Source organism: Pipistrellus hanaki, assembly GCF_964339955.1.
Source record: "Pipistrellus hanaki genome assembly, chromosome: 1".
Taxonomy (NCBI): Eukaryota; Metazoa; Chordata; class Mammalia; order Chiroptera; family Vespertilionidae; genus Pipistrellus; species Pipistrellus hanaki.
The window spans coordinates 93,781,351-93,808,361 of record NC_140503.1 but is presented as its reverse complement, the minus strand read 5'-3'; the positions used below and the strand labels follow the sequence as shown (position 1 = coordinate 93,808,361).

The window sequence follows — 27,011 nt, the reverse complement described above, 5'->3', positions numbered from 1 at the left end:
TGATTTTATATTTGTCATTTTTCTCTCTCTAAACAGCAGAAGTTTTTTAATTGCTCCACACAAATGAAAAACTAAGGTGAACACAATAAATCTGAACTTGACTTTTCATAGCTAGTAGTATTATGAAAAGGCTGAGTGATTTGGATAGTGATTGCAATGATCAGCTTTTATTAGGAAGATATGTGCTCGTTGCCCAGGTTATTTCTTACTGAAGTCATTTAAAGGGATTTTCACTGCTTCTTTTTCCCTTTTGTTCATAGGTCCTGAATGTTCCCAGAACTACACAAGCCCTAGTGGAGTGATAAAATCCCCTGGATTCCCTGAAAAATATCCCAACAGCCTTGAATGCACTTATATTATCTTCGCACCAAAGATGTCAGAGATTATCCTGGAATTTGAAAGCTTTGACCTAGAGCATGACTCAAATGCTCCTGGAGGCATGTTCTGTCGCTATGACCGGCTAGAAATCTGGGATGGATTCCCTGATGGTAAGAAGGGCAAGAAGAATCCCCAGAAGGGAAAGACCTGAGGGACGGCCAATGGGATCCTTTCATACATTTCATGATACTGCATCATTTTTAAAAAATAGTTCAGAAGGAGGAAGGAAATCAATAATTCTATGCAGAGTAGCTTTGAGCTCAAACAGCTTTAGTAATTAGTTTAACTCCTTCATTTTCCTTGTAGACAAGGAAACTGAGACCCTGAATGATCATGCAAGACCTCATACCTTTTTTTGTGTGATAGAATTAAAAACCAATATATAGTTTTCCTGACTAAAGTATTTTGTTCATTTTATTGACCTGTCTACTGGTCATTAATTCATAGACTGTCAAAGGAGAAGATCTTAAGAGATAAATTAAATCAAACCATTAATTTTTACCAATGCTGAGCCTAAGAGAAGTTTAAGTACTTAGTAAAAGTTTAGGAGTGAAATAAGCATCCATTATGCTACTGAAAATTTTAGAAGAGGAATAAGAATATTTGGACATTTCTAATTTAGACAGAACTTGGCCTGGTGCATGAAATTTGTGCACTGGGCAGCCCAGCCTGCTCCCACTCCTATCTGGGATCCCTTAGGGGATGTCCAACAGCTGGTTTAGGCCCAATCCTGAGATTGGCCCTAAACTGTCAGTGGGACATCCCACTCACAATCCAGGACTGTTGGCTTCTAACCTCTCACCTGTCTGCCTGCCTGCCTGATGTCCCTAACCACTTCTTCCTGTCAGCCCGATCACCCCTTAACTGCTCCTCTGCTGGCCTGGTTTTCCCCAACTGTCCTCCCCTGCCGGCTTGATGGACCCCAACTGCCATCCCCTGCAGGCATAGTTACCCTCAACTGCCCTCCCCTGCAGGCCTGATCACTCCCAACTGTCATTCCTTGCAGGCCATCTTTTGGCTGCCATCTTGTGATGACATGAGGGCGCAAGGGCTCGAGGGCCACTTAGGCTTTTATTAGTATAGATTATTAATTTGAAGGAAACAGTATTTAAATAAATTATAGATGGAGAGAAAGTATGATGTAAAAGAAATTGCCTTTGTCTTTTAAATGATATTAAAATTATCAGTGTAATTTAATTTAGATATATTCCCGTTCCTAGCAGTAAAGGAGAAGAACTGGGTTTAAAGAAAGCTTATATTGTCATTGGACTACATGTATAAGTTAATATTAGTTTAGCTGCTTCTTTAGTCTTTTTCCATATTAATAGGGTTATGATGATCTTAAGGAAACTCTTTCATTAACTAATGAGATTTTGCCAAACAGAGTACTGATTGATTTCCAAGTATTTAATCCAATAATTAGGAACACAATATTATAATAGCATTGTAATAATAGTTGGAACATTTAATAACAGGTTTTTTTGTTCACAGCCCAAATTTGCAGCCTTCCTTTCTAGAACTTACATTTAAATTAACATCTGAAAAAGAGATCCAATCAACCACCTTATTTAGAATACTTTCAGAAAGAAGCACATTGTTATTAGTGTCAAGGGTTTTTCAAAGTAGTAATTTTCTGGCTTTGGAAAATCACTGAGTTGAAGTGAAGAACAATTGTTAGCCTTGCAATTCACCCATGTTCTGAACTATGGTGAATTTTACTTGATCCCAGAGAAAACTGGCTTTGGGATGAACAAAAATGTGTTTGTATATTTGTTAATGTTTACCTGGCCTTGTCCATCCTACTCCAACATAGTAGCTAAATGAGAGAACTGCGTGCGCCTGAGTTTCTGTCAGTGGCACTAGAAACATTTTCTCATAGTAGTTCAATGCATACAGTTTCTCTGCCAGCAAAAATGCTTTTAGTCTTTGATATTCTTTCCAAAAACAACAACCAGAAGGCGCTGAAGGCTTTTAACCACCAAGTGATTTTATGTTGCATTTTATCCCAAACATTAAATTAGATGACTAAGTAATTCAGAGCTACCCATTGATTCAAATAGACTTTGAAGAAAAACAGTTCATTCCAAAACTGGAAATCTGAGGCATGCATGTTGTGAACCACATATCTCTATCTATCATGCTCTCTGAAGCTCTGTGGATTCACAAGTAGCAACTCTGAAGTAATTGAGGAAGTTTAAACCTACAGTTTGAGAGTCGTGAGCTAAGCATGCTGTCTGGTTGATGCCACAAATGCTTGTGCTGAATCATGGAGCCGACTATGAATGCTTAGCTCACACCACACGGATGCAGATGAAGTCAGCCCCCTTCTGGGCTGGGAGAAGAAGCTGGGACTTCCCTAGTTACCTATATCCTAAGCATTATTGATGATTTTAGAAATACCTTTCATAAAAGCTAGAGTTCTGTTTTTTTAAAAATTACTGTTATATTAAAATTAACCTTTTAAATTACAAATATAAAATATAAGTCACATAAATATAAATATTCCAAAATATAAATGATATAAGTATGCAAGGGTTTTTCTGGGGAAAAGTTGCAAAGTCCAGATATTCTCCACTAAAAAAAGTTAGTTATTGCAAGACTAATATTCATAGCCTATCTTGCACCTTTCTGAAATGATTCCCTTATTTATTTATTTATTTATTTAGTCATTCAAAATACCTTATTTTAAAATGATCCTTTAAATTAGATCATTGCCCCCCCCCTCTTTTTTCATGTAAAAAGGTGGGAGAAAATCAAAGTGTCTGACTCTGAAGTAGGGTGGTAATTATTGGAAAGATTAATGCCATTCCCAGTTCCAGGTATATCTTTTAAACCACACAGTACTACATGGGCTTTCCATCTGAGAAGATATCAATGTAGTCCTGTTCTTCCTCAAGAGATAGCTTAGTCTATGTCGCTTGCTTAAATTCTTCAACAATTCAATTTTTGAATGATACTTCTATTTTTTGTGACAATTTTCTTCTCCTTGGCCTTGGGTTCAAAAGAATGGAAGAAGGAAAACTAGTCTCTGTGTTCATGTAAATGCACAAACCTGGGATTGACAAGAGTACTTCACCCACTCTCCATCAGATCAATATTGCATTAGCTTGCTAGGCTAAGGTCTCGCTGTTCAGGAAAATTCAATACTTCTTTGTATTATAGTCTAAAAAGCCTTTCACTCTCATATCTTGAGGGCTCCTGTAGAGAGTTGCATGCTGCTGTCTGGGGCAATGTTCTAAAGGACAGAAGGCAGATTTACACAGCATGTCATACACATTATAAACCAGTGAGTCATGGAGATTCTAAATTATGAGTCTGCAATAGACAAGTTCTCTTCTGTTTGCTCCTTCAAAAAAACTCCCCCTACCCCCACCCTCTCCAGAGGAACTGGGTAACAGTGGTGGGGGAGGATCAGCAACCAGAGCTGAAGGGGGTGACTCCAACTTCCCTTGTGCCCTATATTCTTGCTAAGGTCAGTGGCTGTGGTGATCAGAGAAGGACCCCAACGACTAGGGCTGTAAAAGTTTGCCCACAAACTAAAGAAAAAGAAAGTTATGAAACCACAATAATGGAATTTTAATGAGGGAGGATGAATGGACTCTAAGCCTCCCATTAAGATTGAAGGCAAGAAATGGGATTCCTTTTGAGGAAAGAAAATACTTGAGTTTATACTCTAGCTAGATATTTTCCTGCATATGTTATGGGCAACTTTACACTCCATACTGAAGGAAAAAAGTATTGGATTGTGGTAAGGCCACATTCGGAATGAGGAAAATCTGACAAAGTACTAGCACTTATAGAAGAATCAAGGCCAGGATTAAAGCTGGAAAAACAAACAAATAAAAACAGCAAAAGTTTCATTTTCTGAAATGCTCTCTTCTGCCAAGTTGGAATGTAACAAAATGTTCTTCCCATAATGCAAAGCCACCACCCATGACCATGTGATGCACTCTAGATAAGCTTTATCAATGTAAATATACACAACATTTGGTTGCTGAAGAGTGAGGGGTTACAGTAGACAGAAACTCTTGGTGTATTCTTTTTTGAACTTATTGGGGTGACATTTGTTAATAAAATTATACAAGTTTCAGGCATACAATTCTACAATACATCTTCTGTATATTATATTGTGTGTTTACCACCCCAAGTCAAGTCTCCGTCCATCACCATTTATCCTCTCTTTACTCTCATCTACATCCCCCACTCCCCTTCCCTCTGGAAATCATCATACTGTTATCTATGTCCACATGAGTCTTTCTTTTTTTCTCTTTGTTCCCTTCACCCTTCTCACCCAGCCCTCCACCCTCTCCCCTCTGACAGCTATTAGTATATTAGTCTGTTCCTTTTGAATTCTGTCAAATCAATTGGTTTGAATGCATGAAGAAGTTCTCAGATATTCAAAGTAACCATTTTGTACCAACTCAGAAATATAAACTAGGTGGGGTTAGGTTTTTTGTGTTTTTTTTTTCCTTTGTGTTTTTCTCTTTTCAAAAGGATTGGCTAAGAACTAAAAACCTGTTAGCCAAAAATCTGAACACTCTAAAAAGAAGGGTTCTCAGATGAGTTGCCAACCTAGTAACTCAGGTGATATGTGGGACTCCAGGCTGATCACTTCTGTGGGGTTCACTTTTTCAATTACTTTGGAGTTTCTGTGAGCCCCGGTCCACAGCCTTCTGTATCCAAGCTGCACGCACAGGCCTCGGAATGCCTCCTCCCTGTTGCAGGTTCATCCTGCCAGGGATAGGTTCACCTACTGTGTTTTTGTGAACAAAGCAATAACTTTTAGTTGAAATGCACAGAACCATGGGTTTCTTGGAGGGTAAAATGGTCCACATCAGATTGTCTTTCTAAGTCCAAACCATCTGGTGTGTTTTTACCATATGTTGCAAATAAAAAAACTAGAGAAAATGGGACTGTTTTTTTTTTGTTTTGTTTTTTGGTGTCTGTGTGTGTGTGTGTGTGTGTGTGTGTGTGTGTGTATGTGTGTCTTGCTATTGATCTGGACAGGGAAATGGAAAGATTCTCCAAACCCAGATGGCTGTGCACCATCCATAAGGCAATTTATAATTATTAATTGCCAAGATTTGTCTAAAAGCACTTCAACAAGGGTGTGGCCAGTGTAAGCCAAAAAGCAATTTAACTTTATCACAAATCAGTCAGAATTCCTAAACTTTCACTGCCTCAGGAATTACTTTCTTCCTGGTGTACACAGTCAAATGGCTGCTGGAACCAGCTCTTGGCCGCTGGACAACAGTACAATGCAGTCACGCCTCTCAGGTACAAGAGAGAAAAAACTAGGACAGAAGTCAGAAAGATGTATTTTCCTTTCATTTTGATTATAACTTACTATTAATATCATGTATAAATTATTGGATTTACAGTTTCAAATTTTTAAATTGTCACAATTGTAAATTAGTCTTCAGATTAAGTTCTGAGTCAGACAGGATCCTTTATCAAGTCAGTGATATTTGTCGTAATGAGGCGCCAGGATTAAAATATGGAATGAGGAAGGAAATCAGGGTTACGCAGTATTGGGTCATACCTTGGATATTGCCCTGGTTCCAGACAGGGCCCCAGGACACAGGCCTTCCCTAGGATCTCCTTCCAGGGCAGGGCAGTGAGGACAGGCAACTCTAAGAGACCTTCTTCTCCACAGCACTGAATTGGTCCTGGAGATGAATTCCAAGGTTCCACTTAACAGCCCGAATCTCATTCTTTGAAAGTGAAGAAAGCATTTTGATTCTGTTACTGAACACAACTTGCTTCCCAGGGAATGCGGTGATATCTGTTACCGCTCTTCCTGAGTACACTTGGAAATTCTCTCCACAAACCTGATCGGATATCCAGTGCAAAGCATTTAGCCAGGGAAGATGCTTTGTGTAGGAAAACACTGGGTTCCACTGGAACCCATGTTTGCAAATGAGGTTTCTTGCTTTAGAAAAAATATATTTTAATGTTTTCTGCATTGTTCCCTTTCCAGTGGGCCCTCACATTGGACGTTACTGCGGACAGAAAACACCAGGTCGAGTTCATTCCTCATCTGGCATTCTATCAATGGTCTTTTATACTGACAGTGCGATAGCCAAAGAAGGCTTCTCAGCAAACTACAGCGTCCTGCAGAGCAGCCTCTCGGAAGGTCAGTGTTCATTCACCTTGAAAAACCTGTGGGAAATTCTCCTTGTTATTCCTCCTCACACACCAGGGGTAGCAAAAAACATTGAGAAAATGTTTCGTGTATTGGATTGCCAAGTGTTTATTTTTCTCTTTTAAGTGGGTTTTCTGAATATCAATAGGAAGAGTTATCTGGTGTGTTTTCTTAATAAAATTATACATGAGATGGTTGCTTATAAGCCTTTGAAATTATGGGAGAAAGTGGGAAATGGAAAAACAGTGCTTTCAAACAATGAAATATTCCAGGCCACCTACCTGGCACCTTCAAATACGTATTGGGCTGAGATTCCTAAAAGGACAAGCATGCATTATGGACAAATCTGTGAAGTTCATTGACAGGGAAGCCATATATTATAGAATGGATGGTGTGCCATGGTTTGGTCTGTGGAAACCCTTATTTTCTTTCTTATGTGAATGAAAGTGGATATTCATGTAAAAGCAGCATATAATTTGTTACAACTTTGCATGAAAGAAAGAAAAAGGAATATCTGTTTATATCATATTAAAATACTCAACTAACTTTGTCCTTCCTCAAAGTTTATGTGTTCTTCAGCTTTTAAGAGCCCAGTTTGGGAGGTGGCAGGGGAGAGAAACCCTGAAGGACAATGAAAAATTGTTTCATCAGTTCTAGCTTTAGGTTGTAAAGTTGGATACTGAGAAGACTGGGTGTTTGGAGACTTTTTCTACCAGATCTTACTGGAAAATAAAAGGCCAATTAAACTTCAGAAATTTTATTTGATTAATTAATCCATGTATTTTTTGTGCTATAAATATTTTTATATTACAAATAACTAACCTAAACTTAAAGGCATGAAACCAGTGAATGAAAACCTTTAATACCTTAAAATCTTATCTATTGTGATAGAAAATTAAAAAAATGTGAAATTTTGGTTAGTTGAGATTTTCTGGATAGTTCATTTTTAAAACTCTTTCACTTTAGTAGCTTAGATTCACATTTTCTTAAAATTTATTATTCATTTTCCAATATCATGTCATATCAATTTCATATTTTATTTTTTCACTGAGTATATGAGACCTAGTGGAACACATTATTTTTATGCTCTAAAACTCTCAAACTGTTGAGCTCTTTGGGATCATATGATACTGCATTTTACTCCTGTCAAATACTTATGTGTTTTCATAAAATAAACTGGTTATGTTAATAATCAAGACTAGGCTAGCAGCAGGCAGCATGAGAACTAAAAGACTCAGAAGCTGTGGCTTGGGTGCCAATTGCAAGGATTCTGAAAGACAATAGTTAAAGTCTAGTGTCCACTGATTATGGATTGTAAATGGACATAGTCTTTTTCACCTTTACTAAATACTATAAGAAGTAATTCAATAGTAAAATTGTATTGAAACAAAATTTTTGGAATGTGCCTATGTGACATGTTTACATACATTCAACTTTGAAAAGAAATTAGAATTTCCATGATTTCCTAGCCATTTCTATTGATAATAGTATTCCTGTTAACCTAGGTCCAGTTGGGAAAATACTTAATCATTATGAGGTCATCGTAGCTTTGTTTTATGATTATTACCATGGCCTGGCTGGGTGGCTCAGTTGATTGGACTGTCATCCCATACACCAAAAGCTTACAGGTTTGATTCTGGGTCAGGGCACATACCTAGATTTTGGTTTTGATTCCCAGACATGGTGCATATAGGAGGCAACCAATCTATGTTTCTCTCTCTTCTCTCTCACATCGATGATATTCTCTCTCTCTCTCTCTCTCTCTCTCTCTCTCTCTCTCTCTCTCTCTCTCTCTCTCTCTTCCCTTACTCTCACTAAAAAAAAAAAATTAATAGGAATATATCTTCAGATGAGAATTTAAAAAAATTATTTCCATGAACCTGAGTGTCCATCAATAGATAAATCAGAGAACATGTGAGATTTCATATAAATATAGATAGATATAGATAGATATAGATATGGATATAGATATAGATATAACAAGAATGAAATCTTACCATTGGTGACAAAATGGATGGACCTAGAAGGTATTATAATAAAGTGAAATAAGTCAGACAAAGAAAGACAAACACCATATGACTCCACTTATATGTAGAATCTATAAAACAAAATAAATGGGCAATCAAAACAGAAACAAAAATTATTGCCACAAAATGCATGTATGAATCCTACTTTCCAATAAGTTTTTTACTGTCATCTTTTGTAAAACTTTGAACACAATATGAAATTTTTAGTATGTCTGATTAAAAAAAAGAAGAAGAAACATAAGTGCCTTATGTTTTGATGACGTTGAGCCTTTTTTTTTCTCCTTTCAGATTTTAAATGTATGGAAGCTCTGGGCATGGAATCGGGAGAAATTCATTCTGACCAAATCACAGCTTCTTCCCAGTATAGCACCAACTGGTCTTCAGAACGCTCCCGCCTGAATTACCCTGAGAATGGATGGACTCCTGGAGAAGATTCCTATAGAGAGTGGATACAGGTAGGTTGCTTAAGACCTGGCACATTTAAGGTTGAAGATGATTTTAGTAATTTAGAAAGGTTGTTGAAAATAAGCAGAGCCCGAAAAGTGTCTTCAGATAAGAAGAGAAGGCTTATGGGCATTCTGTGGAAGCATGTCATCATCAGGGGAAAAAAAAAAAAAAAAAAGAAAGAAAAAAGCAGGCCCAGATGACATCTCTGAAAATTCATGCATCTTCTCAAATACTTACACAGGACTCTTCACAGAATTTGAGCAAAGATGTCTCACTTTGGTAACACTGAAAGACCTGATTTTCCCCCCAAACTACACATTTTTTTATTAATATGCTTCCTATTTCAACAGATGTTTACTTCCTGGATGAAATGTAATAAACCAACTTGTAGACTTGAGTGAAATACTTGTTTCCAAATATAGGGTTTTTAATTTATTTGTTCAAGTAGACAAAGGGAAGAAGCAGATTGAGGTTCACTTTTCCATGCAAGGTAATATTGCACAGGTGGTTTATTTAAGGGCGCTGGTCTCTGTGGTTTATGTTTACACATCTATGTATGAAATGCTTATATTCATATTCTCATTAGTGAAATTGTTTCTGCTTTCCTCGCTTTGCTCGGGCATTCCCTTCTCTCCCACAACCCTTATATTCCCCACAGACCATCTTCCCCACAGCAGTATCCCCACCCTCACTCATCCCCAGTCTTGATCCTAACTCCATATCCAGTCCTCAACTTGCCCAACCTTGATATCTGGATACTCCCAGATAAAGCCGGATGCTCATATTCTTGACTTTTTCATCCACTGTAAAATGAAACATACATATCTGGCTGAGTAGGCTAAGCTGTGGCAAATTATACAAAGTGATTTGCTGAAGGATCCAGGCTTCCTTTTGAGGACAATAGGCAGAACCTTGCATTCATTGTTAGATATATAAAAATGACTAATTCCCAGAGAAAGAGTTTCTAAGTAAGAAAAACAAAACAAAACAAACAAACAAAAAAAAACAAGGTGATTAACCTTCTATTTTCAACATCTAATGCTGCTTCAGTCTTTTGAGAACAAGACACCACATTTTATTTTATTTTATTTTATTTTGGAAAGGTCTATATTAGTTTAACATACACTTAATGTGAAATGGCCTATTACAGGAGAAGAATTCATGCTAACCTCTTACAGGAAATTGATCTAATGCTGAGAAATATCTAAAGGGTGAAAAAAGATTGGACTTCTACCTTGAGACTACTGAATCCAGTTCTATATTAAGTCAGAAATGAAATAAATTTGCCTATATCAAAAATGCTCTTGGTAACTTGTTTTTCCACATCCCAAACCAACAAGCAACTGTGTGTGATTGACAGATCTACAGGAAAGCTTACATTTTGCAGTGCTAAGCGTGTTTGCATGGTAATGTAGTCCCATTCTTGGTAATGTGGAAAGCGCTCAATAATTTAGGGGAAGTGGTCTTGCAAGAGGTCTGAAATTGCAACTGCAGCAATTCTTCTGTGTAAGGCAAGTCAGTAGAAACATGGAAACAAACTAGGTCCCGTAAAGTAATTTTCAACAGGACAGGATTTACATCATTCTCAGGAGCTAGACACAATTTGAGATTGCCCTAGAAGAAAAAAAATATCTCAAATGTTCCAACTCTATCAAAGCATGGTCAGGAGAAGCAAAGTAACCAAAACAAGAAGGTTTATTTCTTTCTTGTGTTATTTTCCATCTCTGATTCACTGAGGGGCTGCTCCGCATTTTCCCAACCAGGGCCCACACGGAGGGGGAGCAGCCATCATCTGAGGTGTTGTCTGTCACCAAGGTAGAGGGAGAAGGAGAGTGTGGCAGAGCATACTGGTTCTTTAATTCCCTCAAAACAAGCACTTCCACCCACAATTTTTTTTTATTATTTTTTTTTTTGCCAAAGCAAATCCCACAGCTATACTAAACCTCTGAGAGGCAGCAATTCAACATGTGCTAACAGGAAGAGAGCTATAAATAGTTGACAATTGTGCCATTCATAAAATAGTTACCATTTACTGAGTACTTACTATGCGGCCTGACCTCACTGAATCCCTGACATATTTTAATTCTAATTCTCCGAGCAATCTTGTGGAAGAGGTACAATTATCCTCATTTTAAAACACTGAGGTTCAGAGAAATTAGTAAATACCCTAGGTCACAGTTAGTGACTGAGTTTGGGACCCCAGCACCTGCTTCTTTACACAGTGTGCTGCATCTTTATCATTCATTACCACCCCTGGAAATTCAATCACTCACCCCCTGTTAGACTTTTCTCCCACTGAGAAGGCTCACACAGAGATGACCTGGGTGCTAACTGCTTGTCAGCCTGGCATGCAGGGCCCTTTGCTCCCCAGCCCTCTCTAGAAGATGAATGTCAGAGAAGCTTAGAGTCTGCTCACCTTGAGGTAAAATGAGCTTTTTCTTCTTGGGGAGCTTAGTGGGCTTATTTACATGTTAGTTGTGTCTGTATACATGGTGGGAGTGCCTAACATCCACCCAACACCTAATTACGAGTAATTTCATCTGTTTCCAGCTTTTCAGAAACTACTTGGAAGTGGTTAGTTCCTTGTTTTTATTAGCTAAATGCTTTACAAATTACCCAAATACAGCATAATTGGACTGAGAGGCAAGCGTCACTTACCCCATCACATCAATATGTGGATGGTATTTGTTTTCTTTTTCAGCTTTTCCAAGTTTTGCATCAAATATACCCTACAAACATGTTGCTGTAGCAACAAGGACAAACACGTGCATGTGTTAAATTAATAAAACAATATTGCAAACTGACTTTCCTTCAAGATAGGAACACTCTTCGGTTCCCATTGTTTTCTCTGGAAAAGTACTGACATAAAAAACAACAATGCACCGTTAACCATCCACATGAACGTTCACAATGGTGCTTCCTGTGAGATCTGTTGTCTGCCAGAAAGCTTAAAAACAAGAGGCAGCTTAGTGAGAAGGAGCACGAAGGGAAGTCTCAACTCAGAAGTCTGCACATGGTCATATCCTGCTCAAAAGGCCACTTCATATCCTGAGCAACTAAACCTCTTTATGGTCAATGGCAGAGTTAAATCACAATGTGAAATTTTCCTTTTTTTTTTTTTTTTTTTTTAGAAGCATTTAATTCCTTTCTGTGTCCTAGAGCTGATTATCTTATTATTAATTTAGTCTCCTCTTGCTTTTGTTTCTGGCTAGACAATCAAAAATTCAAAGTGTAGATAGACTCAGGGTATCACTGGTACTATTTAAAACACACACACACACACACACACACACACACACCTTAATTTCCAAGTACATCATTAGAGCCCAAGCCATTAACCTTACTGAAACTGAGTTCTTTTTCCTATAAAATTGAGGTAATGCATGTGACCTTCTCTATTCAAGCTCTAGCAGTTTATGATACTACTAGCAGCCCTGCTTGCCAGTAGCTTGCTGCAGCCTTCCAGTAATTCCCCAGCCCCCCAATGCCCTCCCCTCATAGCTTGCTGCCCTGCTCCCTCCTGTAGCTCTCCACTGCCGGCTTGTACCTTGCTGCCCCACCATCCGTGATCCAGTCGTAATGCTTCACAGCATAAAGACCATTTGCATACTACATCTTTATTATATAGAAATGAAATCTCATTTTTCCCTTCATTTCTGCAAACTAAGTGTATAACAAACCTGTCTGTTCAGAAGATATGTTCTCATAGATCCTAAATATAGCCATTCACACAAAGCAGAATTTAATTCATTAATTATTTCAATGTTTTATTAATGATAGTGTCTACCACATTGTAAACAGATTTATTTTTCTAACTTTAATTAAAGCTCTTGGGAGTGCTTTCCTCAAAACAACTGTGACTTTTCCATGGTTAAAATGCCAGAAGACAAGAAAAAAAGGCAAGAGAGACCATGCCTGGAAAGGATCTGAGCTTTGTTATTCCAAAGAAATAAAAATGGCACCAGGGACTAATGAATTACCACACCCTCCAGTGACTTTAGACTGAGAATTACTTGACAAACCACTTCAAGCTGGGCTCTACTCTTCTACAAATTTGAAGGCATTGTATTTTGTGGGGAAAATTTTGGTATTAGATTATTTATGCCTTCAATTATTCCAAAAGAGCAGAGAGCAGTTGGTTTCTAAGCTAAATCCTGCTTATGAATTAATCACACAGAAGGAGGAGTCCTCAAAAATGGCAGTCTGTAGCTATTAGCATCCATCAGCCCCTGAAGCAAGGCACTCCTGCAACTGTTCTTTCTGAGGTGTGAGGAGAAGAAAGGTTCCAATGCTAACCTTGGCAGGAAACTTGTTTCCAGGTTTTCCTTTTGCCTCAGATGTATGTCTCTTGCATAATATTTTTATATTTTCTAATTGAAGGACTTCTGAAAGCAGACACCAGTAACAAAAGGCCTTAGTGTGATAAGGAGGTAGGCTGAGCTGAATCAAAACACATCACAGCAACACATACACACATACTTAGTCCTGTTCACTGGAATTTCAAAGAGAGTAGGTGACTTCATTAAAATTCAACATGCACAACTGGTCAAATCCGAGTCCTTTGGTTGCTTGGTGGATTTTCAAATTAATTGTAATTTGTGTTCTAATGACAAAACCTAATTTTTTTATAGCACTTTTCCTTTTAGAGCATACACTTCCCATTTTAGTTTTTGAATATAAATTAAGTAGATGAGAGGGTTTTATTTGCATCTTCATGAGACCAGAGAGGTTAAATGGTTCACAGAATCCCAGTTTGGTGAAAAGGTGCAACTTGTGGGAATGATCAGTCTTACACAATAAAAGTGGACAGCATTCCGCAGACTTGGGAAGGGAGGCAGTAAGCACCGTGACCTGAAGACAGACAGCAACTGGTGAATCACCCCTTGTGGTTAGTCTGACGTAGGCCCAGGGTGCAGCTGGAGTTTGCATAGCTCTTTGGCCACTCAGGTTGAGTTTTTTCACCTCATACTGTATCATGTAAAATAAAAAATATTCTCAAGCCAACTATACAGAGAAAAGCGACAAAGCCAGGTGAGGTATTTGGGGCTCACAGGTCACAGAGGAGACTGTCCAAATAGCGAGATTCCTAACCTTCAGTGCAGGGTCGTTCCTTTAGTCCAGGAGGTCCCCCAGCATCCATCTAGGGCTGAGAGTTGTTACTAACAACTTCTAAGTGGCTTCCTCATGATTTAGAAATAAATTGTCAGTGGTTACCTGCTAAGAATGAAGACAAAAGGTAATTTAAAGGAATTGGTTTGATTTCAGGAACTAAAAAATGGCTAATCCTTTAAGTGCCAAATGGAATGAAATAATGAATTCATGGAAATATTCCCTCTGACAGAGGATCAATACACATTTTTAGCAAATTTTAGTTGGAGAACCGAGTGCTGCTTATTCAATTAGAAGAATTTATTTCAAATACTTGTTTTTATCTTTAAAGTAAGTTGTCTAAAATTGAAAGAAGAAACAAGTAATTTATCTTAAAGCTTTAGAATGTCATTATTTTTAATAAATTTTATATATAATTTTCTTCTAAACCTTGTGGATAAATCTTTCATTCTCTTATATTAATGTGTTGGGTGTGGAACAGTTAACTCCTATAAGTGTTTTTTGGATTTTTATACAATTTCTACTTTCTAGCAGGTTTATAATCTGTAATGCTGTATTCAAAATTGGTTCCTCCTGTTAAATTGACTAATCCAGACGTATATTGAACCAGGTCTTCCTGATTGTAAACTTTCTATGCTTGTAAGCTAGTCACTGCAGTGCGTGCATTATCTCATTCATGGCATTAGTAAATTGCTGAAATTGCAATAAAATGATAATTTATAAATGTGTGACTAGAGAATTGACAAAAATAGTGCACTGGGTTATCCAAATTTGGAATGATGCCTGTAAAATATAATGTTGGATGGGAGGAGTTGGGAAGGGGTGCTAGATGAAAAAGGTAAAGGGATTAAGAAAAAAACAAAAACCTCATAAACAGACAAATTCCTGATGAGTACCATAGGAAAAAGGGATGTGGGAGATAGAAGACACTAAAGGGGAAAATAAATGGTGAAGGAAGGAGACTTGACTTGGAATGGTGAGCACACAATACAGTATACAGATGATGTATTATAGAATTGTACACCTGAGACCTATATAATTAGTAAAAATATATAATGTTGGCAGACTTAGGGACAATACAAGTGTTCAATTGAATGTTTACCCAGGTATTCTATGTGTGTGTGTGTGTGTGTGTGTGTGTGTGTGTGTGTGCGCACGCGCATATAAGGGTGTTTATTGCAACTGATTCTCACATGCTATTTTAGCTAAAACATTGATCTGGAAGAAAGATGATTTGCTTTAAAAAATTCTTCCAGGTAAGCATTTGGTTCTCTTGCCTTTATTCTATTTCCTGCATACAATGAATGCTTTACATCCTATCCTTTCTGCATCACAGGTTTCTTTTTCATGACTAGCTTTCCAACCAGGAAGTCCATGTTCCCAAAATTACTGCCTCCTGAAGAGCTTTTCCTAGTGCTTTCTCTGGTACCTTGGTTTTTCATATTATATGATAGGAAGTGATTCAAAGGAAATATACATATATATATATAGGAACAGATTAAACTCAGGGAATTTTTTTAAAGGAGGATATGATTTCAGGAAAGTAATGTGCATGTCACATAATTATTTAAATATTTATAACTGGTTATTTTCTCATATCAAGAAAATACCAAGATTATTTTATATATTTTGGTCAATTTGACCACTTAATTCAGGTTTGTAAATCAGTTAAGTGATTTTACTAATTAGTATTTTGTGTCAGTACACCATAAGAATTCATATATATAAAAGTCTAAGCAACCATTGCAACTGAATGGATGACCAAACAGGCTGTGTGGGGCAACTGGGCTGGCAAGGGGATTATTGAGGGGTGACCAAATTGACTGAACAGCAGGCAGCATGAGGTGACCAGGCCCACAGGGGGAGCAGTTGTGGTCGACCAGGCCGGTGAGGGGGGCAGTGAGGGGCAACCAGGTTGGCAGAGGGGGGTATTGAGGGGTGACCAGGCCAGCAAGGGGGCAGTAAAAGGGCAACCAGGCCAGCCGGGGTAGGGAGAGTTGGGGGTGATCAGGCTGGTGGCAGGGGCAGTAAAGGGATGACCAGGCTGGTGGGGGGAGGGGGCAGTTAGGGTGATCTAGCCAGGGGTGGGGGGGTAGTAAGGGGTGACCAGGCTGGCAGGGGGAGCAGTTAGGGGCAACCAGGGAAGAAGGCAGGAGGGAAGAAGTTGCGGGTGACTCAGCTGGTGAGGGGGGCAGTTGGGGTGACCTGGCCAGCAGGGAAGGGCAGTTAGGGGCAATCAAGCAGGTGAGTAGTTAGGAGCCAATGGTCCCAGATTGTGAGAGGGATGTCAGACTTCCAGTTTAGGGGATTGGGCCTAAGCTGGCATTCAGACATCTTCCAAGGGGTCCTGGATTGGAGAGGGCACAGGCTGCGCTGAGGGGACCCCACCCCCCCATGCACAAATTTCAGGCATCTGGCCTCTAGTGTGTAGTATTTAAAGAAACCTCTCAGAGTTTTATAATGAAGCATTATTGGAAAAAACAATATTAAAATAACCACATTTTAGGAAGAATTACACTTGAAAATAAATTAATTTACGTAGCATGTACATTCCATTTTCCTTATAGTTTGAGTTTCTTAATATTTTATGCCAATGTCTATTTATAGCCACCATTCATAGTTATATTCTAGAATGATATTTTCTAAGATGTATCAACTTTAAGTGTAAGAATAAAAGCAGATATAAATGTCATTTTGTGCAAATTTTTTATTTTGTATATGTTAGAGGTCAAGTGATGTGCAAGTTCTCCTAGTGAGTTAGTTGACTGAACCTGGATTAGTATCTTAGTGTCCTTTCTCCTACTTCTTTGCTGGCACTTAATTGCAACAAGATGTGCAAAGGAATTTGATCTTTTTGAAGATGATGCCCTGAAGACCGAGCAAGCATTTCTAAACCCAGCGCAGTTCTATTTAGTTGCTTATTGTAAATGATGTCTATTAAATTGAACAGTCACTGCAGAAGATTTAAACAAATGATTGGACTATGCCTAAAGCAGGGTTTTCCAGCCTGGACAACACTGACAACTGACACTTTGGATTATAATTTTTTGTTGGGGGTCTTCCTGTTCATTGTAGGATATTTAGTAGTGTCATGGCTGTACTAGGAGCCAGTCTCTCTCTCTCTCTCTCTCTCTCTCTCTCTCTCTCTCTCTCTCTCTCTCTCTCTCTCTCTCTCTCTCTCTCTCTCCTCTCTCTCTCACACACACAGACACACACACACACTTCCATCATGACAACCAAAAACTTCTCCAGAGTCTGGAGAGGTTTTTGGTTGCCATGATGGAGGGGAAAATTGGTTGCCCTACTGAGGGTAAAATTACCCCCTAATCAAAACCAGAGGTGTAAATTCCCCAAATCCTAATCAAGTCATTTTAAAAAATAATCAGTTTAGTCAGCATTTTGAAAGAAAATGTAACTGGTTGTTTGGCTGGTTTTTCTCCCTTTTCAACTGCTTATCATTGATTTTTTTTTTTTTTAACAGAACCATAGTTCTTTTGTTTTCCAGAAATACAGATTCATCTGTTTATCTTACGCAGGAAAATAGCCTCATAACCTCATTGCTTATTTATCTTAGGGTTTAATATTTTTAGCTTTTAAAAGTGAACTGTTTTTAGCTAAATAAATACAGATGTTATTTTAGAATACTGCACACTCAGGTCTCAAAATGCACTGATAAGGGTCAGATTAAGAAAAGGAAACACAAGGACAAAAATCACAAGTCATTATTGACAAGATTTAGAAAAAATATGACTGAAAAGAGCTCCTTTTCGCCTGGACATTGTGTGTCCCTGGCCTTTGTCTATTTTAGTTTTCTTAAAGTATGAGAATCAAAGTGCTTTGTATTTTAATTTTTTAACTTCAAGTATAGTCGAGAGTAAGGAACTGTGTTTGAAAAGCCTGTCTATTGCTTATTAACTTATATTTTCATGGGAAAACACTGTTAAGTTCTAATTCTGATTTCTAAACAACACATTAAGGGCTACCAATTAACAACCAGTCTCATATTCATGGACCAATAAAAGGGCAAGTTTGATGATTTCACATCTGTTTTGGGTAAAAGGCAGTTCCTGTCTGTGGTATTTAAAATTTAAAGAACTTCTGTTATTGTACAATTGGGAATCCTTGGGGAGTAAAATGTTAATGAAATCCATAACATGCACAGATTTTATGATAGCAGTTTTAAGAAATTCCTTTGGTGAGGTTTGTTGATTTCTGTCCAGGCGGTTATAATTGTACCTTTACAGAGTGCATTAATGTTCACATTTAGGAGCAATGGCTATGTTTATGCAGCATGTAATGTAACACAAACTCCTAAGCTTTAAATAACTTTCATATCATAATTTGAAAGCCCCAGAGCAAAAAATGCTTGTTCTACAGAATTGGCAAACACCACAGTTTGAAACTTTTGTAGTATCCACAGCAATCTCTCCAAAGGTGAAAAAGGCGCCCCCTGGAAATTTTGAAGCTAGATATGTTTGGTATTACATGCCCTTTATACTCCTCACTTAATGTACCATTTGAAAGCTCCACATCAAAATGACAATTTTTATCTACATCAAAGTAGCAATTTTGGATGCTGACCTGAAACACATACACACACACACACACACACACACACACACACACACACACACACACGTACTTTCTCCATCTCACCCTCCAGCCTTAAAATTTCATTCCATTCTCTATTCAGATAGAGGGAAGTAAATAAAAAATGCTCTGTAAATTCCAATAGTAATAAAATGCATCATGCTTTTATATTTCCAACTATTGAACAGAGTAAGCACTAGAGACTAATTGCACATTATGAGTCAAAATAATCACTTATGTACTTGTATAAGTGACTTGTGCAGTTTTATTTTCAGCTCTCTAGTGGTTAAAAGAGCATATATGGCATTCTTCTAATTGCCTTCTTTTGGAAAAATGAAGTCTTTTTCTTACAAATATTACTTTAAACTTCTAACTATATTTTCTGGGTTTAGCAAAGAATTAAATCAGCTCCTTCAATCTTTTAGCAAGCCTGAAATGGCTATAGAGAGAATTCCTTAGGGGACGGGTGATTGGCCCAGATAGTTCTGAAGTTCTTCCAAACATTTAAGATTTTGTGATTCTATTAAAAATGAATTTACTGTTATCAGCTTGTGCCTTGGGCTTGCCTACATGAAAATATAAATTTATGAAGTATAGCTGCAATTCATTTTTTTAATTGATTTCTGAGAGGAAGAGAGAGGAACTGAGAAATAGAAACATCAATGGTGAGAGAGAATCATTGATCAGCTGCCTCCTGCATGCCCCATTCTGGGGATTGAGCTTGCAACCAGGGCATGTACCTTTGACCAGAATAGAACCAGGGACCCTCTATCCACTGAGCCAAACTGATTAGAGCTAGCTGGAATTCATTTTAAATACTACTGATAATCATGTGAGGCAGCACATAGCATAAAAAAAAGTAATAATTGAAAAGATTTTCTTAGATCAAGTAATTGTTCCGGTCACCATAAAGCTTGTCTGAGAATTTCACACAGAAGCTTCACTGGTGAGCTTGCTTCCCTTGGTTCCTTTGTCCTCGTGACTGGGAAGTGCAGTCCTTGAGGGGAGATAAGGTGAGGCCTAGACCATTCACCTTTCAAGTCTCTCCAGTCTTTGAGGGAAATATCTGTAATGCATGGGCATACCCACCATCCCCCCTTGAAATCTTGCCAACACCTGCTCTTTTATCTTTCTTAATTCTGAGCACGTTATAGGCCATATACTAATTCAAAAGAGTGGGCGGGGGCAGCAGCCCCAGGGAGCCAGCTGTATGAAGGAAGTCATCACAGTTGTCTTTCACCTCAAACACTTGGTATGTGTATTTAGGACTAAAGCTGATACAGCCAGAGCTCATCTCCGAAGAGAAAGACCAAGATCACACACAATCCAGGTGGTGGCACAGGCTTTACAGGCTCAAGAAATTTGACAGAGTCTTTAGATTGAGGATCTGGAAATGAAGTATAAACTTTCCATAGGGAAATACTCAGAGTAAAGAAAAGACATTAGCAAATTATGTAAAGTACTGAAGAAAATGTTTTTGATATTTCAAGAGGTAGACAGAGCACAAATGGAGAAAGTTTTTTAAGTTCTCAATCTTAAAAAATGAAGATACTAGTATAACATGCAGAATTTTACTGGCCTTTTAAAAAATACATTATTTTAAAAATTCAGATTAATTATTGTGACTGCCGATCAAAATATTCTATAGCACATACATTATACTATTTCTGTAGCTTTAGCTTATGCTTCTACATAATACTACATTCATTTATAAAGATGCTGTTATTTATAATAATAAAAGGGTAATATACTAATTAGACCTGACGTCTTCCAGACATCATTCTGGTCATCCCTCCTGATGAAGCCAGGGCCAGAAGGACTCCCAGGTGTCTGCAGGAGGTAAAAAAAAAGCCAGCCCAGGTCCCAGGTGCCTGCGGGCGGCCCGATAAGGAAGCAGCTTAGGACCCAGGTACTTGCAGGCAGCTGTAGGAGGGAATCAGCCCAGGTCCCAGGTGCCGGAGGGAAGCTGGTGCTGGCATCTGGGGGAAGGAAGGCCGCCTCTTGGATGGATTTCCATGCATCAGGCCTCTAGTTTATTTAGAAAGCTCCAATACCAAAATGGCAAGAATTCATTATTTTAGCAACCATTTACCATGTAAAGAAATATCAGTTAATGCATGTGTTCATTTAATAGGACACTTCCTCTAAATCAACCATGAATAAGTAAATGAATATTATTATCACTATCTGGGCATTCCTATACCTTTGAGGGAGGAGAACAAAAAGGAAAAGAGATAGAAGTAGGTATATGCTGAAATTTATTTCGGGTTATCAACTTCTATAATACAGTAATTTAGTTCTCTTAGTTCAATAGCCCGCAAACCGTGGCTTCTGAGCCACATGCGGCTCTTTGCCCCCTTGTGTATGGCTCTACCACAAAATACCACATGTGGGCACCCGCTACATTGCGATTGAAACCTTGTGGCATGTGCGCAGAAGTCGGTTTTCGGCCTGGGCGAGTCTGTTTTGAAGAAGTGGTTCTAACACCGAGCCACACTCAAGGGGCCAAAGAGCCGCATGTGGCTCAGAAGCCCCGGTTTGCTGACCACTGCCTTAGTTGAAAAACAAGAACTCCAGAAGAGTTTATATGAACATCTATTTATTGATTTATCTATATTTAGAATATTTGTAGATTTCACGTAAAATTCACCTCAGTTAAAATCTTTCATCAAAAGTAATTTTAAAAGATTAAGAATCAGTTACTCCCATTCCTTTTTTAAATATTGGCAGTTTTATTGAAACCATACTAAATGCTGTGTTCTCATTCTTAACTTTGCATCTAAAATTACAGTGACAATGTGTTAGGATTCTTACTGAAAAACTTACTGCTTTGGTTGTTTGAAAAGAATGTTTCTGTCAGCATTCCCAAATATGTTCCTTAGCCCTATTTTCTTTCTGTGGATAATCTCACCTCTTCCCTCACTCCCTCCCCCAACACCCGAAACACCACACATCCAGGTGTGCCATGTTAGACAGGAAAACATTTCACCTCTTATCACTTCCAAGTATGTGGTTGAAATAGATGTGCCTAACCATGTGGAGAAATGCAAGTCATAGCTTCCATTATGTTAGGGACTTTTGGGTAGAGCTGGGGAAGGAAAACGCTACGTATTCAGTGTAACATCTGTGCTTGTTCTGCTGCAGTTTAATGTGGTCACGCTGATCTATTTTTCCCATTGTGCAATCCAGGCTGAAGTGCATGACATTGATGGAGCTAGATTCTTTGGATGGCAAAGCAACATGTCGTTAGAGCACCAGCCTTGTCTTTTCCTTCTTGGAGGGGCATTGCAGTCACTGATCATGGTAGAATATTTTACCTTCCTCATTTTCATGTTTCATCCACATCCACAGAATTTCCAACTTTCTAGCTTTTCTCCTGTCACAGGCTGGCCTTTGCTTAGTCCAAAACTATATAACATCAGTTGTGAATTGAAATTACTGATGATTCTCTTGGAGAGCAACGATTTGCAAATGTTTTATTTCAAGGCTGTTCTTGCCTCCTATATAAGTAAGCGATCCTTTAAAAAGAATCAGTATACACTTTCTGTTTGAATAGGTCAGCTTCCAACAAGAAAAATACAGTTGACCAAATATTAAATCTCTAAGTTCATTTCATCTGTTCTCAGCTATGATTGGCATCGCTTCAGAGACTGTGCACACAATTTCTGATGAGCAGTTGTACCAAGGTAGCCTGTTTTTTCTCTTCTTTCTGTCTCCTGGACAGCAGTCTTTATAATCTCAGTAATCCCATCAGCTCTTTGCAGGCCTTTTTTGCCCTAAGTAGAATTTTCTTGGACACCTGCACTTCCAGACTCTCCTTTAGCACATGAAACTCTCATTACCATAAGAGGCCTACCTAGATCATTGGGAAATAATGGAAAATCTATGTGAAGGATGCTTTCAGTTTATAGTCCAAGAGACTGATTGAGACCATTACCCCATCTGCAACTCTTCAGTTTCCAGAAATTCTTCCTTGTGTTTGTTTTTGAAACTAAGTTTTTAGGAGAAGAAGGAAAATTAAAGGCATGACTTACTGCAAAGCTAATAATAAACAAATTTTATTTGTGCTTGAATAGACAAATCCTGTTTGAGTACACATGTGTGTTTATTTTCAGTCATTTAGGAATCTCCCTAATAATACAGATAAACCTTTATGGGATAGCATAGAACCACATAGCTTTTGCAACAGAAATATACCTTACTGGAAAATGCTTTTTAATATTTTCTTCATCTTTTCGGTTTGAAAACCTCTTCAAACTGCTGATAGATTGGAAATATGTGTGTCTATAGCTGAGGCCACTGCCTCTCAGTGCAGAGCTAGCTCCAGGGCTCCTTGTGAGGCTGCTTCTCAGAGACCAGGAGACAGAGAAACACAAAGATCACAAAGGGACTAAAATCTGCATTCATTTCCTAGCCACACAAAGCTATCATTCCAACATCTAATAGAGATCGCATGTGAATTAAGTAAGACCATAGAAATCTATAGTTATACAGTGAAATTTTGTTAATGCAGTTTTTTTTCAGAAGCACAGGAAGGGTATGGAAATAGTCTAAGATACCAGATATGTAAACATCCAGTATATAAAATAAAAAGGTCGAAAGAGGTTTGAGTGATAGTTAAAAGCATGATATATAGTGAAAATGATTTAAGCCCTGCTACCTTTAGGGTAACTTCTGGGAAGAGGGACACTTACTAAGTTAATAGGTCATTTGAGAAATAAATAAAATGTGTTTCACATGGCGTAGACTTAGCCAATGAAGCTCATCATTTTGCTGACTCGAGCTCTAAGCAATGAACTTTTCAAAGGATTGGAAATTTTATGAGTAGTTATAATATTTGCAGTTATAAACACCAAGAAAAGAATAATTACATTCCTAGCATTAGAGTATGTTATTTGTCCAAATACTTTAACATAGACTTTAATGATGGGTATTTGGCTTTTGTTCACAAGAAAGAAGTTTCAGATCTTCCCAGCAATGCTGGACTGACCCAGCATTAAATTTAAATGCAACAAACATTGAGCATCTGCTAAGAATTATGGGCTAGTATGTGGGGCTAGGTGAATTTAAAGTTAAAAAAAAAAAAAAAAAAGACTCTGTCTCTCTTCCAAAGGAGCTGTAATCTAGGAATTACAGACAGAAACACACACACACACACACACACACACACACACACACACACACCAATTACCCAAAATGACTAAGGGAAAAAATATTAGGGTCACATTCTTATAGTGAATTTGTATACACATGCCTCATTATGGTCATCACAATAACCACGAGAAGTAACAAATCAGCTAAACATTGGTATTTTGTTGGAAAGTGGAGGAGCCTAAAGTTTAGAATGGCTAAATTTATTTGTTTAACATTGTCCAGGTCACTTTTTAATGTGCAAAGGTTCAGAGGTAATCCTGGGGATTTTGCTTTTTTTGTCATCAAATGCAGCCTGCATCACCCCACTTTTTCCCCCTGTAATCCTAGAATTCACAGAGTATTTTTATGCAGTCTATACTGAGATTTATTGTTGACTTATCCCCTCACTTACTTGAGAGCACGGATCTGGTACCTTCGCTTTCTTTCACCCAAGTATCTGGCACATTTTTGTTATAAATGAGTAATTGCCAGTCACCAATTTCCCTTCACAGTGCAACGGATATTAGAAACAAAAATACCCACCATTCTAAGCTCATGTTCTAAACTCATTGACCTCTCATTAAATGTTTGAGGAGCAAATGGTATGATTTCAACAGCAGTGTGTATCCCTAAAGAAAACATCACCTAGTTTTTATGCCATTTCACTGATTTTTTTTTTTTTATAACGAGGATATAAACATGGGATGGAACTGCAGAGTGTAGCATTAGGATCAATGGAGAAGTCTCTGACTTTTGCAGAATGAGGTTTAGATCTCATTTCCAGAAAAGCTTAATTCCAGAGTCAGCAAAAGTATACGTTTCAGCAGAATTACTTGGTAGTGCAGTGCAATGCAAAGTCATGAGCTTCAAGTTTAATTAGCAGTGTGATTTCATTGTCTCTGTCACTAACCAAGCACTTCCTGGACTGGACTTGTGGACCTCATGAAGGCCCATATAAGGATGATGTGTGTTGGTGTGGGTGCCTCAGTCTGTAAGGCTGGGATTCAGGATTTGAATGGGTGTGGGCTGACACACAAATGAAAATGCTATTAAAAATATAAATTTAGAAGACATGGGAGGCAGGGGCGGGGGGCAGGTGGAGCCTCTTTTGTGAAGAGCACACTGACCTCTGGCCAGTCCACTTTTTATTCACTTGAATACACATTTTCCCTTTAGCAATGCATACAGGCATATCATAGGTAAAGTTTGGTAAACAGTAAAAGGATTTATCAGATTAGGGAATTGCCTTGAGCCATTGAATCCATAACAGGGCAATATTATGCTTAGTTTCAGCCCTGCTGAATATCAAAGTCCATTGGCTTTCCAATGATTCTTTTTGCATTAATATGCTAACTGCTATTGGCTTTAGCCTCAGGCAGGTGGAGGTGCAGAGGACACCTATCCTTACTCTCTAAGGGAATTTTACCAACAGATATTAGAAGGAAAGTATTTGTCATGTCATTTATTTTGAAATGTATGCAGTTGTGTTGGGTGTTTTTTCCCTCTGTTCCATCTGTCTTTACCTCATCAACCCTGGTCCCTTCTCCAGCAAAGTCTTATCTTATCCTATGACATCCAGTTTGAATGATTCAAATGATCTCTTTTCCATAGAGCCTTTTCTTTCCTTTCCACGAGTAGTTGTTCCTTCCTCTGAATCCCAAAATGCCTCACTTATTGGCATGGTGGCACTTTTTACTTTCAGTCTCATAATATCATTATTTCACATAGACCTACTTGCTCCCAGTAAATGTGTGTTCAATTTAATGGATTAAATATTTTTATCTAAACACTTATCATCTTCCAGTTTAATTTCACACTCTTAGTTGAAGCACCTACAATTTGTGAGGCATCATATGAACTTTAAGACACATCAGTGTGAGATTGCACCCTGTCTCAATACATTCATTTACAGTTTTCCCCAAAATGTTTTTAATAACAACAACAATAATAAATGCTTTATATGTATATACTCTGTCCTACTGAAATTATGTGCAGAGATTATACGTTCTGCTATTAGGTATAAAGTGGTTATAATCCAGACCATCCTTTATGCATTCTTCTATTATTGGACCCTCTTTGTTTTGCAGATAACAAAAGTCAGGAGCCAGAGATCTGTATACAGACCTGCTTGATTTTACAGGATGTCTGGGATCACATCCCTTCCATCAACTGGGACACTATCACTTTACCGATCAACTTGCACGTGCCTACATACCCCATGCAATTTCTACCCTTTAGGTCCCAGACTAGGAGAACACTTTTCTAGTTTTCACAGGCAATGCACATAAACAAGTAATGGATGGAAGCAAGAGCAATGGCAGGCCATCCTGAGCCAGCCTGTACCTTCCATGGAGGAGAAGCTCACTAATTCTTTGCTGAGAAAACCCATCTCACAAAAGCACATGCTAACTCCCTCCTATGAGGCATTTGATGAGGAGGTCTATTATATTTGAGGTGGTTACAAATTGTTTTAAAACTATATCATACTTATTTTTCTATCTTAAGAACTTCTAATTAAGCAATATTTACTACAGAATTTTTCAGTTAAATTCTTAACCAAGCTTCTAGGGATTAAGTTTGGTCTGTTTTGAGTACTTGTTCTCTTTCCAGATCAAAGAATTAGGCTCAGGTTTTAAATGTAATGCAACTTATAAATAAGAATTCAAAAAATCCTATATAATAAAAGCCTAGATGGCATCTCTTACACAACATCGGTACAAGATGGCCAGCACAAGATGGCCAGCAGGAAAGAGAAGTTGGGAGCAAGATCAGGCCTGCAGGGGAGATCAGTTCGGGGTGATCATGATGGCAGGGGAGCAATTAGGGACAATCAGGTAAGCAGGCAGGTGAGCAGTTAGAAGCCAGCAGTCCCAGGTTGTGAGAGGGATGTCTGACTGGCAGTTTAAACTGGCAGAGTGATATCTCCTGCAGCGTCCCAGATTGGAGAGGGTGCAGGCCTGGCTGAGGGACACCCCCCCACCATGCATGAATTTAATACACCAGGTCTCTAGTATTAAATAAAAGTATTAAGTCTCTGCCCTAGCTGGTTTGTTCACGGGTTAGAGCATCAGCCCACAGACTGAAGGGTCTTAGGTTTGAGTCTGGTCAAAATATGTACCTCAGTTGCAGGCTGCATCCCTGGCCCCAGTCAGGGCATGTGCAGGAGGCAACCAATCAATGTA

At 38.3% G+C, this 27,011-nt stretch overlaps 1 protein-coding gene across 2 annotated transcripts in view; it reads left to right on the top strand.

The window, feature by feature from the left end:
* Positions 1-27,011, top strand: part of NRP1 (neuropilin 1) — a 160,124-nt gene that overhangs the window by 74,619 nt on the left and 58,494 nt on the right. For both annotated transcript variants that reach the window (XM_084875803.1, XM_084875804.1), the window contains 3 exons: positions 261-488; positions 6,359-6,514; positions 8,839-9,005. In XM_084875803.1, coding sequence (XP_084731929.1) covers positions 261-488; positions 6,359-6,514; positions 8,839-9,005 — 551 coding nt within the window. The remainder of the gene's footprint in view (positions 1-260; positions 489-6,358; positions 6,515-8,838; positions 9,006-27,011) is intronic.